The following is an 18,290-nucleotide window of genomic DNA, read 5'->3' on the forward strand; positions in this document are numbered from 1 at the left end:
AAATTGAATTTAGCAATGGGTTCAATCCGTTTTTGTTTAATGTGACTTCAATTTATAATTTTCCTTTGAAATTCTGAGTTTGGAGAAATTTTGTTACAGAATGAGACAGTTTTACCATCTCCAGCCTTGTGATTTCAAACGAACCATGCAGGGTAGCTAAATCATCTTTCCACCTACCTATGAATACCTGACCCACAGAAGCCCTGAGGTAATGAATGCCATGTTTTGGTATAACTTGTTACTCAGTAGTTGATAACTAATACAGGCATCCTTTAAATCTATAAAATCTATGATATTAAAAAACTATGTAAGGCGGTGGTGGGGGGAGTTCAGAAACAAAAAGCCAAATCTCTGAAGCAGTATGGCCGGGGCTGTGACTGAAATAAGAAAAAGGGTAGAGAGAACTTAAGCACAGTGACTATATAGTTGATCCTGCAAGTTTGTCCTGCAAACTTGACCCTACTGTGACAGATACATCACTGATGATGGGAGATAGGACTGATTTCTTACTTTATAAATTCAAACTAAATTTATAAACTTTGTAAATTTATAATTTTGTATCTTAATACAAAAAAAATGAACATCTAAATACACTTTCACTAGACCCTAATGATTCTGTACCCCTCTTCTAAGATCTCCACACTGGTTAATGTTGTCCAAATGCTTGTCTATGCATCGTTACCAGTGTTCTTTGTGATGGCACTTTAAAGAGTTTTTGATGTGGATAAATGGTTGGCGAAGCTTCAGACTCCCTCCTATACAGCATTCTTTAGAGACTCTGAACTCCAGGAAGTGGAAGGTGAACATTAAGAGCTCTCATTCATTGGAGCACCAGCTGATTCATCTTTCTTATTCCACTTTATATTTTGAGTCACATTAGGAATCACATTATGAGCAATTTTTGTATGCTCAGGATAGGTTTAATTAGCACCAACTTCACTGCCTGTCATTTCCTAGCACCTTAATGCCAGTAAATCTGTTTTTTTAATCTGAAGGATTTGCTCATCACTTGCCAAAATAGCAGCGAACTCTGTCAAACTGCAGCTCATTTTACTGGAGTGAAATCTGAACAAAGAACTCTTATCACTTTTCAGGTGTGATGTCTTAAGCATTCTGTCTTGTAATTGATTTTTAAAATACAGTAATTCTACAGACATATTTGGAAGAAGCAGTTCTGATGTCTAATATGCTAAAATTTCCCTGACTGACATGACAGAATAAAATAAAAGAAACAGACTTGTTTCAGTTGAGTCTAATAAAAAATGCAAAGTATAATTTTATACCTACACTAATCTATTTTTTTTAAACCAAAGTGAGTTTTGATTTTTTCCACCATTGATTAGTTAGATATGGATATATGATAATGAGGTATGTGACTTTATAACCCCAAGCCATTTAAAACAATGTGTGTTATTGCCTTTATTGGGCAAGAAAACCATAAATTCTGCTTTCCCCTCTATTAACATCTTCTAGTGCTGCTAGCAGCAGCCCACACTAGGGAACTAAATGGAAATGACAGTGACCACCACTCATACATGACATAAAGGGGCCCTCTGCGGTCTAATAATATATATTCCTCTCCCTGTCAGTGTCTGTGTCTCCTGCTCTCCACCCCAGTCATACATTGTTTCTCCAGAACATTATATTCTGGGAAAATGCTGAATGTGGTTAGTATTTAATTGACTTGAACTAAACTTAATTAATTAACTTTATTTATTAGTAAGTTGAGTGTACATGAATTAAACTGATTTTTTTTTCTTTTTCGACACAGTAGGGAACTAAGACATATGTCTTCTCCTTAATGCCAAGTGTCTAAACCTCGCTGATCCTTAGACTTGTAAGAACCACGTTCAAGAATTAAAAAGTGAAGGTTCAGCTCCCTTATGATTGGGTGGATTTCATATCTTAGATAACAGAAGATAGCTCTTCTCTGCTAATGTGGACTAGTAGATTGGAACAAGTACTTTCTTACAACAATTGAAAGATGGATCAATAATTATTTCTTCTGCTCTAGACCTTTCCTTTTACCCCACTGCATGCTTTATTCTGCTACAATCACAGGAAAGTGTCAGAGTGAAATCCTAGTGCTCCCAGGTCCCCCAGATAAGGCAAATAATTCCTCTCTGAGCAATTCTAGTTCATTGTTAAGCTAGGATCCAGAAACCTATCTTTACCTATCTCTAAAAACTATTAATGAGTAGTGATTGACTTAGGAACCTTCTAGTTTGACTTTCTCACCTCTAGCCAAGCAACCACAGTGGGTCCGTCCCACTGGGCAAAAGGCAATCCTTTCCTCCGAGCTTCTTCAAGAAGTTCATGCCTAAAGTATACAGCAAAGACCATTTGTCAGTAATATGGAAAAAAAAGATGTTCGTGGTTATTTTTAATGACACTATTTTAAAATAACCAATAATCCTTTATAACTTTTAATGAGATGTCACGGAATAAACAAAATCCTTCTTCCTTTGAGTAATATAAGCAGACAACACATTGATTTTATTAGGGGTGACACATTGATATCTAAAACTGATCTTCTCTAACATTTATTCACTAAATTTGAATGTTATGTGCTAATGAACTAAGAATCTGAATTATACTATCGGCAAAGATCTTATCCCTTTAATATGAGTCACATAATCATATTCAGTCATATATTATGAGATCTAAATCTGTCTTATTTCATCTGCCCATCTCTCTTCTCATTACCGTGTCAATGGCAGAGAACATATTTGGTTATAGAAATAAAAAAATGAATTTGGTCATTTTGGCCCCATTTTTCATGGTGTACTTGATTTCAATCTAACCTCTGGGCTCATGAGTAACTTAGAAGTTAGTTCTTTTGATTATGAGACTACATTTCAATTGTTTTTGAAGATTTGAACAATATTATTAATGAACTTGATCTATTGACTATATAACAACAGCTTCCCCAACAGTTAGGCAATGTACATTTTGAATACAACATAGATCATTTAGAAAAATGGAATATGTATTTGGTCACAAGTGAAGTATCCATAAAAGGGTAAACCAGGCAAAGAAGACAACCAAGAGCACAGAGGCTATGACACTCAGGAAAGGATGAAGCTTTTTAAGGGAAAAAAAAAAACACAAAGGACTATAAAACAAAACCACTCTACTGTCTGTGGCCTCCAGTTTGCAACTTCTAAGGGTCTGCTCTGCTCTGAAGTCATCCAAGCCCAAGCGTGTGCTACTGCCACCTGTCCATCTTGTTGCTCACTCTCTGACCTCTTGGCCACTCATAGATAGCTGAAAACCACGTATTATTTCATAAGAACTCCAACCCAAGTTGATTTCCATCACTAAAAAGCAAAGTATAAAATTCAACAGTACATGTATTTTCATTTATAATCACTGCTGCTTTTAAAGAAAGTAAAATATGCAATGAATATAAATGGTTGTTTTTGATATCAAGATAATGTAAAGAGCCCCAACAAATGCATCTACAAGTCCACTGTCCCTACCACTGAGAATTTAGAGCTGATGTACACTTCCTAAATCAACTTAAGATCATTCCTTATTGAGACAGCAGGAATGTGTTTCCATTGAAATTAAAAGTGCTGTATATCTGGCCAGAAAAATATTCAGAAATACATTCTCTGTATCTTTATATGCCTTAATCTCAGACACAAATGATGGTATGATACTTGCTTTATTTTGAATGTATGTCTTTCATGCTTTGAAATACATCACAGATATTATATATGAACTCTCAGATACAGTATTTATTTCCTATTATTTATTAATTCTTAGGATAAACTATATTCATATAATATATGGTAAAAATTACTTCCAACACCAGAACTTCATGTGTTTCTAATAGAGGCAGCCAACAAAACTGCATAGAAATGTAGCAAGGGGCAAAGCAAAACTTGCAGCGTTAGTGGCTGAAGAGACACATGAATTAACTGGTGTTTCATCTGAGTAAATGGCATCAGTAAGTTTTGTGTATAAGCTATCCAGCACTCTGGTACCCTGAATCTGAAGTACAGGCATCTCCTTAGTTGGCTTCTCTATCATCATCCATTCCTTTGGGCTTCCCAGTTACGTTCCTTCTTTGAAAATCAGTTTTGAATAGCTTAGTTTCACTGGTAGATATATTTATAGAATTGGATTGAAGGGTCAAAGCACAAACAAGCAGGTGCTTAACTCACTGTTGTGAGCTAAGACTTGAGCTCAGGTTGAAAAATAGAGCAGCAGACCCTGTTTTGGAGCCAGCAGTTAATTGACTCAAGATCTCCTGTTAGATCAACAAACATGAAACTGTTTAAAAACATACAGCATACAAATATTTGCTTAAACTCAGGGATGCATATTCTAATTATGGAATTTTGGTTGTTATTAATCATTATCTTCTTTAACAATAATGCAAACAATTGGTGAAGGCTTTGTAGCAACTGAGCTAACTTTGAAAGGCAAGTAAGACTGATATGCAGATAGCACCATGAGCAGGATAAGCAGTAATGGTGAAAGTACAGAGAGAGAACTTAACATGGACTATGTGCAAGAAAATTTAGAATAGTCTTTCATAGAGTCTGAGCATGTTGTTAGAGTTGTAACATTATACTCAATAGGTTACAGAATAGGTCTAGTTATAATAGATGCATGCTATTAAATGGGAAGAAACAAAGGTACAATTACAATGTTCTTATTAATTTAGTGAGAAAGTGAGTAAGTAAACACACACTAATAATCAAGGAACATTTTCACATATGAACTATATAAGTTGTACAAAAGCCATCTTTAAATGTTAGAACCCTTTAATTTTGAAACTTCTGACCAGTTCCCTAAAACAAAACAAAACAAAACAAAACAAAAAACAAACAAACAAAAACTACCATAAAAGACAGAGTGAGCCTATTAAAACAATCTAATCATATAACTTCATTGCTCATAACTTTCTAATAATGTCTTGACAGGCTTTTAGGATCCACTCCACTCTCCATATCTCACCTGAATTAACTCTCTTCTCACCTAGCAACACTATTTTTGTAGTTCTCTGGAACCACAGAGGTCTCTTTCTGTCTCAGGAACTTTGCACTTGCTGTCCCCTTCCATTTGGAAGATTCTTTGTATCTACATGTGGCTCACTTCTTCATCTATTTTAACTAGACTCAAGTGTCACTTCCTCTCTGTCTCCTTTCCTATATCTTCTGACCCCATAAAGGTATTTCTTGTTCCCTTCCATGATTAATTTTTCTCCATGCATTTATTTTCTAACAGTATATCATTTACTCTTCAGTCTATGATCTGCCAATAGGATACAAGCTCAAGAAAGACAAATGCTTTTATATATTTTATTCAGAGATGAGTTTGAAGTTTGGAACAAAGTCAGACATAGAAGAGGGACTCAGAAAAATAGTGCTAAATGTTGACCAATATACCAGGCTATATTTATGTGTATCCTGTTTTAATAAATTGTGTTCCATAATGTTTTATTTTTGCTTATGTATATTTTTATACTTCAGATATCTTTTGCTATTTTATCTTACAAAATTCAAATTTTTATGTTTTAAGTAATGAAAGATTTTCTTCTGCCCTACCTCCCTTTGAAATGTTTATTTTTTTCTTTCTCAGACTAGCACTGACTATAGTTGATGCCAAGTGTCTGATGATCACTGATGGGGTTCTGGTTAAGAGGCAGCCCCAAAGTGCTTACATATTATTTTAATTAATCTATTATTTTAATGAGATAATTGGGAGATTATTGAGCAATCTGGTTCTTGAGAAAGTTGTTTGGTTTAAATCATAACTCTCACAACACAGTAACTTTAGTGATATAAGTGAAAGAAATAAGGTAAGGGAGTCCCAAGTCCAATGGATTCTGTCTTTTTGGTCCCAACTGTTAGATCTGACTCTAAGCAGAAGCCTTAATATGACATACCCCAGACCAGGAAGAAACAGAGGAGCCCAAAAGTGGATGGCTGGGCTGTATGCCAGGACTGGGTATTACAGGAGAGTAACTCCAGACTGCTTGTCCTTAACCCAAGGGAAGTATCACTCATGTGAAGAAAGATGTGGACATGCTGGCTTTGGAGAGAAGTAATTTTAGAAAAATAAAGCAATGTGGGCAATGTTGTAATTGTAAGAAATCACTGACTCTAATATTTACTCTTCCACCAGATTATTAAGGATAATATTGACTATATGGGGTTTAGTTGTTGCTATCAGAAAAAATAAAGCTCTAAACTGTTTAGGAAATATTAAATAAAAAGCTGATTTGGTGCAGACAAGGATTTTGGATATACTGGTGTTCTTGGTTTGATCAGTCTGTGTGTGAAAAGTTATCTAGTCTAGAATGCATTTTCTTTATAGCTGAAACTCAACCTTTTAAAGGTCAAGAGGCAGTTCTCAGAGTGAGGCTGTGATCAGTTCTCCTACTACAATTTTTTTTTAATATTTATTTTTTAGACATAGTTGGACCCAATACCTTTATTTTATTTATTTATTTGTATGTGGTGCTGAGGATCAAACCCAGGGCCTTGCACATGCTTGGCAAGCTCTCTACCACTGAGTCATAACCCAGCCCTCCTATTACAAATTTGATTCAGAAAACTATCTTTCTATTTAGAACTGAAGAAACACTTTTTCTTTCCTAAGATAAAAGTTCCAACATTTTTTCTCAAAGGATACTTATACATCATTGTAGTTGTGAGCTTGAATTTCAACTTTAAAATTTACACTAGATTATTTTTCCTTCTATCTTTTCTTTCTTTTATTAATTATTTTTTAAAATTTATATATGACAGTGGAATGCATTACAATTCTTATTACACATATAGAGCAAATTTTTTCATATCTCTGGTTGTATACAAAGTATATTAATACTAATGTACTTTGGGTAATAATATCTATCACATTCCACCATCATTTCTAACCCCATATTCCTTCCCATCCCCTCCCACCCCTCTTCCCTATCTAGACTTTGTTTATTCCTCCCATGTTCCCCCTCCCTACTCCACTATAAATCAGCCTCCTTATATCAGAGAAAACATTTGGCATTTGGTTTTTTGGGATTGGCTAACTTCACTTAGCATTACCTTCTCTAACTCCATCTATTTACCTGCAAATGTGTGAACCCTCACACATCAGATAGAGCACTAAAAAAACTCAAAAGCTGAACACTAAAAAAGGAAATAACCCAATGAATGAATGGGCCAAGGACCTGAACAGACACTTCTTAGAAGATGATATACAATCAATCAACAAATATATGAAAAAATGTTCATCATCTCTAGCAATTACATAAATGCAAATCAAAACTACTCTAAGATTTCATCTCACTCCAGTCAGAATGGCAGCTATTATGCATACAAACAACAATAACTGTTGGTGAGGATGTAGGGGGAAAGGTATACTCATACACTGCTGGTGGGGCTGCAAATTGGTGCAGCCAATATGGAAAGCAGTATGGAGATTTCTCAGAAAATTGGGAATGGAATCATCATTTGACTCAGCTATCCTTTTCCTTGGTCTATACCCAAAGGACTTAAAAACAGCATACTACAGGGACACAGCTACATCCATGTTTATAGCAGCACAATTCACAATAGCTAAACTGCAGAACCAATCTAGATGCCCTTCAATAGATGAATGGATAAAAAAATGTGGCATATATACACAATAGAATATTACTCAGCAATAAATGAGAATAAAATCATTTGCAGTAAATAGACTAGATTTTCAAGAACATCAGTAGCACTTCCTTTGAGAGGAAGTGACAGGCACAAAATTATCATTACCTGTGTGAAAACTCAAAAGAGAGATGGACTTATTGTAAGGGAGGTTATTTTGAATATGTAAAACTCAGTCACGTTGTATTTTCAAGAAACAGATTCTCTGTTTTCTCTGGTAAGTGGACTAATCCATAATGGGGGTGTGTGTTATGGGATGAGTTGAGGAACTTTGGAGGGGGCAAAGGGTGGGGAGGGGGCAAATGGTAGGAAAGATGGTGGAATGCAATGGACATTATTACTCTAGGTACATGTATGATTGCACAACTGGTGTGACTCTACTTCACGTACTACCAGAGAAGTGACGAATCCTGTTCCATTTGTGTACAATGAATCGAAGGGCTTTCTATTGGCATGTATAACTTATTAGAACTAATAAATAAATTTTAACAAAGAATATGGAATTATCATAAAATTCTAAGCAAAGCTTTGTTAAATGTGAAATGTCACACTGACAGAAATTCCACTGTAATATGTAATCACTCATTAATGAATCATTAATAAATCAATGAACAGGTTAAAAAAAAAGAAACAGATTCTCATTTGCAATGAAGAACATTATTATCCTCTAAAGGCCTTAGACTCTCCTCGCTCTCTCTCTCTCTTTTTTTTTTTTAGAAAGAGTGATAGAGAGAGTGAGAGAGAGAGAGAATTTTTTTTTTTAATATTTATTTTTTAGTTTTCGGTGGACACAACATCTTTGTTTGTATGTGGTGCTGAGGATCGAACCCAGGCCGCACACATGCCAGGCGAGCACACTACCGCTTGAGCCGCATCCCCAGCCCCTTAGACTCTCTTATAAAGCAGTTACTGTGACAATTTAGGAAGGCCCAACATGTGGTGAGCATTCAGCCTATAAGTAATTTGCATGCCCATGAGTAAACTTGTAGAGGGAAGCCCGTGCTTGCTACACCTGATCTAACAACATGAACAAAGGATGAATACCCTAGAAATGACTAGGTTCGAAATTTTCTAGTTAAAGTATCAAGAGTAAAGGATATATAAAAACAATCACCAGGGAGAAAAGGAGGACAATGGGTCCCAGAGAGAGAAGGAAAACAATGTGCCATTTCCCAGTAAAATGGGCTCTAGGCTTTCACAACTATTCTACCAACTGCCCAAAGGCCCATTCTGCTATGATTCAACTAAATCCTATAAAACTCAGACCCCTATTGTAACCAGCTGCCATTTTCTCTCTTGAAAAGTGTCCCTCAGGTGCTTAATAAAACATCGCTGATCCATTGAGGTCTGTTTCTGTTTCTTTTTCTTTCTCTTTCATTTTGCTTTCAAAGAGTGTTCATAAACTGTAAACAAATCTAGAGCACTTGCCATTTTGTGATTTCCAATTCATAATCCTGACTAAGCAGGTAAGATCTTACTTAAATAACTAAATCCTAATGGAAATGTCTAGATCCTTCTCTTCTCCTCCTCCTCCTCCTTTTCTAATGTGTGTATGATACTGGAATTAAATCCAGGGTCTAGAACACGCTAGAAAGTGCTCACCACTGAGCTATACTCCAGATCTTATTTTATTTCATTTTTGAGACAGGGCCCTACTAAGTTGCCCATGTCTGCCTGGAACTTGCAATCCTCCTGCCTCAGCCTCCCAATTAACTGGGATTACAATTGTGCACCATTCACACTGGGCTCAGATTTTGGTACCTCTTTAATTATTTCAGTTATGACCTAATTAGTGTAGCAGGGGGAAACATAATTTGCAATTATGTTCCTGCAATACTAAACATTGAACAACATCTTCATGCCCCCCTCTCTTGTGTCCCCAGCTAACTTTGTCTTGACTTTTAAGATTCAAGAAACCTACTTCCATTTTATTTTTCTTTTCTTTGGTGCTGGGGTCAAACCCAGGGTCTCATGCATGCTAAGCAAGCACTTTACCACTGAACTACATCCTTAGCCACAATCTGCTTCCTTTCTGAAGTCATTATAATCTTTCACCAAGCCCAATAACGATTTCCTTTCAGAGTTTCACTGGTGCTGAACAATTCTCTCTACTGTGTCTCAACATTTTATATTAATTTGATTGCTTATAAATTGTTCTCCCCTAGTCTATGAATTTGATAGCAGTGATGTTGTGTGCCCTGTGACTAACCATGTTATCTGGACAGTCATTCATTGATTTTTATAGACCAACAGGTATTGGCCATATTTTGCCAATAAATAAAACTGAGAATCTGGTTTCAAACATGCTTTCTGGTAAGGAAGAAAGATTTGTGTAAACACACATATAAATAAATAATAAAAATAATAATAATCTAGGCCACTGAGATGTGCTCTGTAGAACACAGTAAGGCAGTGAGGGACCAGGAGTACCAGCTTGCCCTGGGAAAGTCCCTCTGAAGAAGCAATATTTAAGTTGACATTTAGATATGGGAAAGAGACTGGCAGTGAGAGTCTTGTAGAAAAATGTCTTCAGCAGAAGAAAACCAGGTTTATTTTCAGTGAAAGGAATGGAACCAGATGTGTGAGCAACAGAAATCAGGCAGGCAAGGCCAATGTGGCTGGAGTGTCCTGGAGCATGGGAGAGTTGGGATTGAGCGAAAAGAAATGGAGAGACAGGCAAGAGTAATGCAAGATAGTGTTGGGCCTGGAGGCTGTACCAAGGAGCTTATCCCACTAGAAATTTCAGGCATGGCAACAGAATATAAGTCATATATTAGAAAGGTCTCTTTGACTGCTTAATACAGAGAGACTTGAGACAGGCCAAAGGTGGTAGTTATGGATTCAGTTTGGAGGCTGTTGCCATAGCCAAATAAAAGATGATGGTAATTTGCCCTTGTATTATGTATATAGACATGGTAAGAAGTGGTCAGGATAGAGATTCAGACACATGGTGCATATTCAGTAAATTGTAACTGAATGAACACATACTAAATTTGCTTCTCATTATCTATATTATCCTTATTATTATATCGGTTATTTACTTACTTTTGTAAGGCTGAATTTTCTCATATTTGAAGATGATTATAAGTTAATCTCAATGCAAGTATGAGAAATAAATAATTCTGAGAAAAGCACCAAGCAGACAATACTTATGCAATGGATGCTAATTTTCTGAGCCCATCTTTTCTTATTTTTCCCAAAGCAACTCATTTTATATGCCACCATCAGATTAATCTCTTAGAAAACATCTATTAACTTACCACGCAGCTCAAATTTCTGTAGTACATTTTTACTGACTAGAGAAAGAATGGTTTCATGATCATTCCTGATGGGCCTCTAAACTACATTTCCAGATGTGCTATTGGATCTCTTTCTCCAGCCATGCGGATACTCAGTATGCTTTAGACTTCACCTCTGCTGTTCTACTGCCATCTTCTCCATTTGGAATGAACTTTCTTCTGTTCTTCCCTCCAAACATTCCCTGTCCCTCAAGTGCCACTATTCTTACCATGTGTAACACTGGTAGGCAGATTATTGCAGGTTACAAGGCCTGTCTCTACACTATAATCACCTGAACACACAAGCCATCTCACTGGCTTTTATACCCCCGTTGTACAATGTACTGATTTAGGAACTTAACCTAAAATGTTTGAAAGGCAAAATCAACAACAACTTATCAACGGACTGAACAAACTTCTAAATAAAATTTAACTGGAATAAGGTCATATGCATTGTGAAGTACTCCTTCTTCCTAAATTATATGAAGAATTTGCAGAGCAGAGTTGCTTGAATATTTTCTCCTGAAAAGGAAGATTATTTTTTATTTATGTGCTTTTTTTTCCTTATGCTCAAATCCTATTTTTTTTTCTTTTTGAGAAAAAGCCATCATTCTTAGTTACCCAGTGAATGAAAGAATCAACATTATCATAATTTTTAAGAGTAAACTAAATTATATATTAGATAATCCTTTTCAGAAATAGCTATTCTTCTAGCAATTTTATCAGAATGGTAGAACTTGAATTTGTTAGTGTTTATATTTGTACCTATGAGATTTGTAATTCATTAGTTATGCAAAAAAGTTACAGACCATGAGGACAGTAATGTGCTTTCCCCCATATTCTTTCCAGTGTAGCTGATTCCTTGCTGTCAGTGAAAAAAATACTTTATTCTCAGACCACTTAGTCCAGGGTGCTATTTTGGGACTTCCAATTTGTGACATGACTGTCTAAATACCATACAGCATTGCTTCCTGTCACTCAAGGTGACCGTTTCAGTCGCCTTCCATTCAATGCCTGTCAATTTCCCCTTCATAATTTTTACTTCATTCCTTTACCTCCTATTTTTGCTGTCACCAAAGTTCTTTTTCAGCCTTTAATTGGTCTTTCTCCAGGCTTCTTATATTGCCATGAAAAAGAATCTTTCTTGGAGATAGATTTTGTAGCAGAGTAGACGAGAGAGCAGTTCTCCAAATCACATTGCTAGAGCTAGATTCCTGTGACTCTCCTTAGCTGCACATCCAGAGACATGTCACTTTAACTTGCTGTGCCGTCCCTTTCTTTGTGTAAACTGTAGCTGATAATGGTACCTACCACAGGGGACTGAAGTTTCCATGAGAAAATATGTGTAATGGCAACAGTGACTTGCATAAAAAAAGAAACAGTCAATAAATGTGACCTTTTACTACCAATAATCATAGTGCCATCCTCTTAGAAGTAATAGATGGTTCTACAAATACCTGCAGTATTGTCCTTAACTTGCTGTCGTGGCTATGTTGTGATTTTCCTTCCTAATCATCTCGTCTTATTTTCTAACCAGAATTGAAAACTTACTTTCATAAATAGTTTATCCTCTACTAATTTCTTTGCAAGCACCACTTCCCAGGGGAAATTCTTTCTCCTCTTTTTTAACTATCAAAATCTTATTGTTTGCTGCTTTTCATATGAAATAGTTAGTGGTCAGCTTTGTTCACAGTATTTTTTTTTCTCCTTTGGAATCTGAAATGAAATAGTATCAACAGCATTCATAAGGACCTTAGACTAACACCACATGTGCAGGCCTCATCTCCTACCGGAGACAGCAAAGCCCAGAGATGACAGTTTATTCTTCCAATGTGCCATGCACTTTCCTTTGTATGCTCTAGCTAAGAATATCCTTGGAATGATTTCTATATTATAATCTACAAAACTCACAATGTTGACCATCACCTAGGATTATTGTTTGTAGGGTGATTTCTAAGTATTTTATCTTTTTGTTAACCTCTAATTGCTTTTAGAATCTTTAAAAAAGAATAATAACTTTGCACAACTGTTACCTAGGTTGACTGCCAATGGAGATAAAAATGTCATTTCTAACATTCAGAAAGACATTTGGTAAACTGATAAGAGTACTGCCAAAGCTTTTGTTCAAACTCTCATCATTTGTGGATAATGGCAATGAGCTTCCAGGTCCTTAGGGGTCTCTTTTTTGGTACCTCTCCCTACAATGTTGTTTTCAAATCTCCAGTCACAAATCTTTTTTAAGACTTTCCTACCATTGTACTCAAACAAAGCAGTCAATATCTTCTAAAAAGACCCTGAGTGATCAGGCTTCTGGTACCACCAGCTTCTTTTGCTCAATCACTAGTAAAATACTAGCCACTCTCCAAATACCTCACTCTATATTACCTTTCCATGACTTTCTATCAGTCCTTTTTCTTCCTTCAGGAAAATTCTTCTTCACATCACAGTGGTAACAATCCAAACTCATTCTTCGGAGACTTCATCCTTCCTGTTAAGATTCCAGGATCTCTCCCAGGATGCACTAATTCTTCTATACAACATTATACCTTTTATGTACTCTGGTTATTGTACTTATATTTTTTATTTAAAATTTATAATTTTATTTAAATATATTAAGTAAATTGTATTATAATTTACTGCAGTACGTGCTACAGCAGAGATTTATCTAATTTGTTTTTGTTCATCGGAGCCACTTCATATTCTTTAAGATGTAAGACAGTGGTTTGAAAGAGCAAAGGTTCTAGATGTCTACAAATTAGGCACTATATCTCGCAAGATGACAGCTAATACATACTTGTTATTTACTATGTTCCAAGTACTATCCTAAGTATTTGTAAGAATTAATTCATCCAGTCTTCACAACAATTCAATAAAATATGCACCTATACGTTTGTTGATGAGGACATTAAAGAATAGAGGCTCCTGGGAGTCAGAAAGCCATTGATTGGCAGAGCCCAAATTTGAACCCAAACAACCTGGCTATAGAATTGGCTCTCTTATCTCCCATGCTAGCCCTTAGCTAATTCACCTCTCTGGAACTTTTAATAACAAAAAAGTAGCACTTTCCTCATTGTAAGCATAAAATCAAAAGATAGGACCCCATCTTCCTTTCCTTAAGGTTCACATTGTTTTAGAAGTGGCAGATATTTATGTGACTAACAGGTTCATGGATAAGGTCTGTGCCTCCTTACTGTCATACATTTCAATCCTCAACACTTTAAGAGAACAAAGGAACTGTGGCTTTTTCTTTTACTCTTTTGTAAAAGGAAAAGGTTCTGTATCTTGGACACAGGAAGGTTATCCTAGTTTATGTAATTGAAATGAAAAGTTAAACTTGTTGTTATTTGTCTCAGTGAAATTGATTTTCTGTACTGAATTATAAAGTCATTCTCTGGTTCAAAATGTATCTTTAGAAAACCCTATTGATTTACTGTGGTACATAACAAATACTTAAATTATTGAAAAAACTAGAAGAAATAAATATATGGAGTTTTAAAATAAGATATAAGTCAAATGATTTGACAATTTAATCCACTTCTTAATGTTAGATCAGAGAATAAATTTTCCTTGCACAACATCAGCAGGAAATGTACACAGAATTTACACTATTATTAATTGTAATTGTACACTATTATTAATATATCTTGTTCCATTAAAATTCAACATTCAAAGGGTAAATAGGATATAATCTCTCCAAATTTTAATCAAAGAATGAGCTTATTATAACTCCATTATTCAGGAATTTGCACTAATTGACCAATTCTATGAAAATCAAAAGTGATTTAAGAAACTAGTTGAAATTCTGGTCAGCAAATGTGAACAAAATATGGAACCATCTACACTTTTTTGAAACATGCAAGCCAAAAATACATATCTTGTTAACATAATTATTCTAAACAGAAATATGTCACAAATCCCAATCAGCTGCTTCAGAAGATTGATTACCTAAATATACGTATTTAGCTCTATAAAATTAAGAGTTTCAAGTTCAACACTAACAAGGCTGACTTGATTTTGGAACCATAGCATAGTGTGATTTGTGTGTGTGCAAATGCAATACATGTGTATCCTGTTGCTACATATTACACATTCAGTAAAAATGCATAAAAATCAATGACGCATTTAAGTAGTGTTTTATGTAGACTCCAGTAACACACACTAGGGTGTTTAGATGTGAAATAAATTGATTACATTAAACCCCAAATTTATTCATACTTAAAACTATTTTTTCGTCAAGCTGCTCTGAAATATAGGGCATAGTCTCAGGAAAGAAATTTAATTTATTTGTGAATTTGAGTTGGGATTTACATAATTTCCTTCCTCAATTTATTTTGAGTTTAATCATTTTAGAAACCATTAAAAAGGTGTAAACACATACATGAAAATGTGATTAAGCAATGCAATTACTCATGCTGTTACTGAAAACAAGAGGGGCTCATATTACTTTTCACTAAATAATCTCACTTTTGCTAGACCCTCTATTCTACTTCCTAGCCTCCTCCTGATAGGAATCATGGACTTGCTGGAGAACATTGTAAATTTTTCAAGTTATGTGGATACCATTTAGATTATATATTTTCAGTGCCTTATCTGATTTTGAGATCCCTTTCATTCAATTTGGAGACTTATGGTTTTCATACTGCTGAGGTTCTACATATTCTATACTCTTCTGGGAGCAGGATGATGATAATAATGTTAGTATGCATAATATCAGTTATCAAGGGGTATATAGCCAATGAGTGGGACAGGGGGACTTACCCTCTGTCCTCTGATTCATAATTTAGTGCTCTCTGCCCCCAAATCCCCCATGTCATTGTCACTTTGTAATATCTTTACTATTATATCATCCTAAGCTCTCTCTTGGTGATTGCACTAGGGAAAAAATTGGAGTTTTAAAATGTGTAAGTTCCAAGAGCATATGCAAGAAAACAAGAAATTCAATTTTAGAAGGAAGACAGTTATGTCAAATTTTTAAAGTCCATTAATGAATTGTTTATATGTTTGTTTGCCAGTATTTCATTCCATAAGGAACAGGGAAGTTAAATTTTATTTCTTCAAGTAATTTTCTTCATAAAACTTTGGTGTCATTAGGAAAAAGAAGACACAATTTATATGATGACATGAAAACAATGCTTTAAAATCCTAATATCAAAAATATTTCTTATTTTAAAAAGAGCTTACAAACTTCATTTCGCCAGCATGATTGGCTAGCATTCCAACCATGTCTTGTCTTGCAGTTTTAAGAATACCTTTCTAGAGCTGTCCTTAATAGCATACTTTATGTTAACTTTAGTTAATACTGCATTGTTAAGAATTATATTGGAGAATTAATAATTAGAGTATTAATAGATATTAACAGACAATAGATAAGTTCTCTTGGAGCATTAATAATTAATAAAATTAGAGTAGAAAAACAATATAAAATTAATATTTAACAAAGTTATATTCAAAGTACATGACCTGATATTAATATATAAAATATCCTTAAAGACAACTAGTAATACTCTTTGCAGCTTCCTATATACTTGCATCTCACTGGAACCATTTTATTTTGTAAAACAAAACAAAACAAAACAAAACAAAAAACAAACTTGCTTTAAATTTAAAAGTAATATCTCACCCTCAGTACAACGTCTTAATGAATTCAACCCTGTAACCAATGCAGAAGTATATACCATTGTAAATATGATGAAAATATTATGCACATTTTTTTACTATTTACTTTGAAATACAGCTTGTTTGAAGACTCAATAAAATGCTGTCAATTTATTTCCAAGATCATGATTTAAATGTAAAACCATTATCTGAGTAATGTAATATGTTAAGCTTTAAAATTTAGTCAGTAGAATAAGAGATAATGGAAAGAACACACATTCAATCAATTAAGGATTACTTTGGATTCTCTAGATACTAAGGTTCTGCTGAGAAGACTCAACATTTGATCCTTTCTGGCTAAATGTAGTGCCATTAGTTGACAAGTAAGTTTGCCTCTTGAAAAGAATGCACCTGGAGAGCTACAGCCCTAAAAAAGGCTCTGGCAGGTTCAGACTTGCAGCACAATTGGTAATAAACGCCATGGCCTGAAGGATTACTTGAGCTTACTGAGTGCCACATTATGACTTGAGAACTACAGGAAATGAGGTCCACAAGGTCTTTTGACAGTGACCTAACAGAACTGAAGAAACAGAAGTACCTGAAAGATCAACGTAATTAATTTGAACGCGAACATTTCTCTGAACCAATGATTCCTTTTACTGTGTGGAAATGAATACACTTCACAGTTTTCATTTTAGGTCAGAGGCAGTGCAGCTTGTTTTATAACCAAAAAAAAAAAAAAAAAAAAAAGAAAGAAAGAAATACTAAAGAGAAAAGAAAAAAGATGTTGCTGAAAAATAAACACGTTTAGTAGCCATTGTGATTCAACTTACCCAGATGTGCTTTTCATGAGATGGAGAAGGATGGATGAAAAAGAAAAGCACACAAATGTTAATGGATACATTTCAATCAAAGAAAGCCATGGAATAAAACAAGAGCATCATTTCTGGGGTGAGAAGCGCAGATATGAGATGACATGGTGAATTTTTTAATGTCACCATGACACACATACTCACTGTGTTCAAAAGCTTGGTCGGGCTGAGGGCAGTTCTAATAGTAGACCAAAAACTCTGTCTTGAGTATGAGCCACTCTGAAACATGCATGACCACATTTTCCAGCCTCTAGTACACCCCAGGAGGAAATCAGGGTACCTTAGCATAGAATATGGTTCTCCTCAGGCCACATCTGAATTACTTTAAAAATAGAGGCAGCAACCTACTAAATGGCATTCAGAATTTCAAATAGCCCTATAAGCCCACTGCCAAAGCTCAGGAGAGAGGCACAGCAGAACTCTGCAGAGGCAGAAATTAGAAGTGTAGTTTCAAGGTCAAAATATCTGGATTCCGATTTGTCTAATTTGACACCTTGGTCAAAATTCTTATCAGGTTCTGATCTTTAATTTCCTCAATATTATCTGGAGCAAGAAGAAAATTGTAAAGAACACTCCAGGTCCAAAATGTTTTATTCTAGTAAGTACTATAATAACGATGGTTATTTTTGTGTAAATATACATGTACCAGTAATCGGAACATAAGAAAATGCAAAGAATTTTATTATTCTCCTTTTGCTTCATTACTTCCTTTTTCATTTGAACTGGAAAAATAGAAGTTAGGTTTATGCCATTTTTGCTGCTTTCAATAGAAATACTTGATGGGGTATTTATAAAAGTTGCTTTGAAGAACAAAATGAACTAGATCAATTCCTCAATATTATTAGAAAATCATCAGAAAATGACACTGCTTCAAATGAAGCTTTTGAAGTACC

At 35.0% G+C, this 18,290-nt stretch overlaps 1 protein-coding gene across 28 annotated transcripts in view; it reads right to left on the reverse strand.

Annotated features, from left to right (window-relative positions):
- The window catches only part of Ppfia2 (PPFI scaffold protein A2), a 448,465-nt gene that overhangs the window by 27,849 nt on the left and 402,326 nt on the right, over positions 1 to 18,290 (reverse strand). For 20 of the 28 annotated variants that reach the window (XM_076853182.1, XM_076853162.1, XM_076853160.1 and 17 more), the window contains one exon: positions 2,239 to 2,320. In XM_076853182.1, the coding sequence (XP_076709297.1) occupies positions 2,239 to 2,320 (82 nt within the window). Of the gene's footprint in view, positions 1 to 2,238; positions 2,321 to 17,358; positions 17,368 to 18,290 lie in introns of all 28 variants that reach the window. The other 8 variants (XM_076853164.1, XM_076853177.1, XM_076853174.1 and 5 more) reach the window with 1 other exon arrangement.

The sequence above is a fragment of the Callospermophilus lateralis genome, chromosome 4 (genome assembly GCF_048772815.1).
Source record: "Callospermophilus lateralis isolate mCalLat2 chromosome 4, mCalLat2.hap1, whole genome shotgun sequence".
NCBI classification, from domain to species: Eukaryota; Metazoa; Chordata; class Mammalia; order Rodentia; family Sciuridae; genus Callospermophilus; species Callospermophilus lateralis.